Genomic DNA, 3,704 nt, shown 5'->3' on the forward strand with positions numbered 1-3,704 from the left:
AAAAAATAAATATGAAGGGAATTTTAATATTTATTTATGGTACTTTAATTGAGTTTTTATTTTTTATGAATTTTAAATTCAGATTTTTTTTTTCATGTTTTATATGGTTTTTTTTAAAAAAAAAACTATATTTTTAGTTTGATTGGTTAAATAATGCCATATTTAGTGATATTTACTATTTATGCCACATTTATCATAACCTTAATTATTGTCGATAATTGTTGCTCATTATATAGTATTTTTAATAATTCATGCATTGAAAAAACGACACAGTTGTAAGTGCCGTTACGATTTGAATTGATATGAAATTAGTTTCGCAACTCTTCTAGTAATTTTGTTTAATTTTCATCCTTTCATGCATAATATCACATAAAAAACGAAGCTGAGTTTTGAGCATAAGGCGATTTTCGGTACCGACATCAAACTCCAGAATAGTCGTCGGACTTGACATTGTCACCGGTAAAATTACCAGAAAAATCACAAAGAAACCGGCTTCCAAGAAACCGATTTCTTCATCAAGAAACCAATTTCTTGGTGATTTTTCCAGGGACAATGCTAATTTTGACGACTTTTTCGGCGCCGGCAGAAACTCCGGTGACTTTTCCGGCACCGGTGGCTACTCCGACGACTTTTCCGATGCCGGCAGTAAACTCCGGTGACTTTTCCGGCACGAGTGACAACTTCGGCGATCACTATAATTTTATTTTTAAAAAAAAAAATAAATATGAAGGGAATTTTAATATTTATTTATGGTACTTTAATTGAGTTTTTATTTTTTATGAATTTTAAATTTAGATTTTTTTTTTCATGTTTTATATGGTTTTTTTAAAAAAAAAAATTATATTTTTAGTTTGATTGGTTAAATAATGCCATATTTAGTGATATTTACTATTTATGCCATATTTATCATAACCTTAATTATTGTCGATAATTGTTGCTCATTATATAGTATTTTTAATAATTCATGCATTGAAAAAACGACACAGTTGTAAGTGCCGTTACGATTTGAATTGATATGAAATTAGTTTCGCAACTCTTCTAGTAATTTTGTTTAATTTTCATCCTTTCATGCATAATATCACATAAAAAACGAAGCTGAGTTTTGAGCATAAGGCGATTTTGTCTACTTGTGTATAAATAACTTTTTATCACACACGTGTGGTCAGTGGTAGTAAATGTGGCTAGGAAAACAATTGAATGGTAAGAACACGTGTGGTCAGTGAAGGAGTGAAAAAATAAAGGTTCTAAGGCAAAGTCTTACTATATATCAGAGCCAGGTTTCGATCCTGGGACCTGTGGGTTATGGGCCCACCACGCTTCCGCTGCGCCACTCTGATTAGTGTATACTAATGTTTTAGTCATGTATATAGACTAAATAATTACGTAATTATTCTGTAAAGGACAACTTTCACTCTATGATTGAAATCTTTTGATGGAAAATTTTTTTAAAAAAAAAACATATATATTTTTTTTTCTTTCAAATTGATGGTTTCAGCTAACTCATCTAAAGATTGACAAGGAAAGCTGACCCAATATAGTTTATAAATTAAAGCAAGCACCCCTTCCATCCTTTGATGGGTCGATCGAAGCAAATAATATTAATAGCATTATAGGAGTTTATAACAAAATTCATACGTACAACGAACCCATTTAAGAAAAAAAGAAAATAAACACCATTCATATTAAGAAAGGGGACGATATAACTTTTTATATAATTATTTGTAGTAGTAGCTAGCTTAAGCATTTTGGCCTCTTTTCCTTGTCCAATACGAAAACGCGTCATCTTCGAACTGTCCCCAAAAAAATCACTTTTCCTCTATTTAATTCTATATAAATATATTTTCTTTCTATTATGGTGAATATTGTTTGTTGTTTTCCCTCGCTTAGTATTATGTATATACAGAAATAAAAACTATATATATATACATCGATTGGTACTGTAGTTTTCTCGTTCCCAATATATATAGCCGTTACCCCAAGACAAAAAACACGTCACCTGAATAAACTCTCTTTTTCTTACTTACCACCACACTTTCCCACCTCAGATTCTCTCCTCCCAAACATTACTTCCTTCTACTAATATAGTTTCAACTTTGTTTTTGTTTTTGTATTCATTCATATTCTCTCACTGTAACCTAAACTCTACAAAAATAATAATCTCAAACACTCTTGCGCCATGTTTTGTACTACACACCATCTGATCCCACCCCATCCACTCCTCCATCAACCACCCTAGTTAATTATATATATATATATATATATACAAATCTTATTTATTATATAACTATATTATACTTCCACACCCCCTTTCTTGATCTTCTCTCTCAAAAATATTTTCAATATTAAAATAATAAAAAATGCTTGTATCAGTGTTTTTGGCTCTTTTTCTACCGTGCGCAGGGATGAGCGCAGTGTTTGTGGTTTATCTTTGTCTGTTATGGTACGCCACGATTCAACAGAATGAAGAAGCCGATCAGTTCCGGCTGCCGGTGAAGCCGGTTCCTAATCAAGGCTTATCAGCTTCGGAGCTTGAGAAGTTACCAAAAGTTAGCGTGAAAGAGCTGGTGATGGGTAGTGAGTGCGCTGTGTGCCTTGATGAAATCGAAGATGGGCAACCGGCTCGGCTTCTTCCCGGCTGCAACCATGGCTTTCACCTTCAGTGCGCCGATACATGGCTTTCTAAGCATTCAGTTTGTCCGATTTGTCGGGCCAAGCTCGACTCCCAATTTTTCAGTGACTCAGATCAAAATCCTTGTTAACTAATTGAATTAAATAATGGCGATCGTTTTCTCTACCTTCCCCCCCTTTTTTTTTTACTATTTTTGTTTTGGTATATTTTAATTTGTGTACAGTATATATATTATATTATATAAATATATCAACCTGATCTTTTGTTTGTTTCAATATCTGAACAAATCGAGTGTTAGTGCTTATATTTTCAATTATTTGTTTACTTTTATTGGTGATAAGATTTATGTATTAATTCTTCGCACTAATAATCTAATTAAGTTGCTTTATTTGAGATGATTATTGAGATGGGATTTAGGTAAAAAGCATTGTTAACCTTTCAAAAGCTTTGATGAAGATAAACATGAGCCATGGAAAGCAAATCAATCAATATTAGTGTAATAAATTAAGTGACAAAAGAAGATACAATGATTGAGTTTCTTTTTATTTATTATTGTATTTGTTGTAGTTGGATGCGTTTGATGATCAATGGTGGTAGTAACACTTTCATTAAAGGCATAATCTTGGACCAATGGAATCATGGCACGTAAGAGGTTGGGAGTGTTTTCCAAGCGTTTTAATGAAACAGAACCGACAGGTTGGCGTGCTTAGTAAGCGTAGAGATTGACCATTTGGAGCCCACTAAAATGTGATATGAGATGGGGTCCTTTCGTTTCGCCCTATAGTGGTGCCACTATAATTAGAAATTAGAATACAAGCTGTTCAAGTAGCCCACAGGTAATTTTGAACTGTGTGCAAAATAGGGTTACTTTAGGTATTTCACATTTGTTTATTATAATTAATTGGTTCGCTAATCCCACCTGAAAGTATCATAGACGAAATAGAATAGTCCAAACAAAAGAAAAAATGTAACTTTTTTAATGTTTTGGAGAGCAAAAGAGGAAGACGACTAAAATATGGAATCTGGTGCAAGTATTTCAGCATTTAAATGCCTTCCTTTTCTGCATTCCCATACA

At 32.7% G+C, this 3,704-nt stretch overlaps 1 protein-coding gene and 1 non-coding gene across 2 annotated transcripts; one reads left to right on the top strand and one right to left on the bottom strand.

Moving 5' to 3' along the window:
- Positions 1–1,265: 1,265 nt before the first annotated feature.
- TRNAM-CAU (transfer RNA methionine (anticodon CAU)) lies at positions 1,266–1,337 on the bottom strand. The gene has a single exon. It is a non-coding gene; the product is annotated as a tRNA-Met (tRNA).
- A 658-nt stretch (positions 1,338–1,995) lies between these two features.
- Positions 1,996–3,017, top strand: LOC115723034 (E3 ubiquitin-protein ligase ATL23). Its single transcript, XM_030652435.2, has one exon. It carries the CDS (start codon positions 2,358–2,360, stop codon positions 2,757–2,759), a length of 402 nt encoding a protein of 133 aa, XP_030508295.1. The 5' UTR covers positions 1,996–2,357; the 3' UTR covers positions 2,760–3,017.
- The last annotated feature ends 687 nt before the right edge of the window (positions 3,018–3,704 follow it).

This window comes from Cannabis sativa, chromosome X, assembly GCF_029168945.1.
Source record: "Cannabis sativa cultivar Pink pepper isolate KNU-18-1 chromosome X, ASM2916894v1, whole genome shotgun sequence".
Classification (NCBI taxonomy): domain Eukaryota; kingdom Viridiplantae; phylum Streptophyta; class Magnoliopsida; order Rosales; family Cannabaceae; genus Cannabis; species Cannabis sativa.

What these genes read in the sequence shown, in the direction of transcription:
- LOC115723034 (XM_030652435.2), top strand. Translation starts at nt 2,358, where the DNA reads ATGCTTGTATCAGTGTTTTTGGCTCTTTTTCTACCGTGCGCAGGGATG.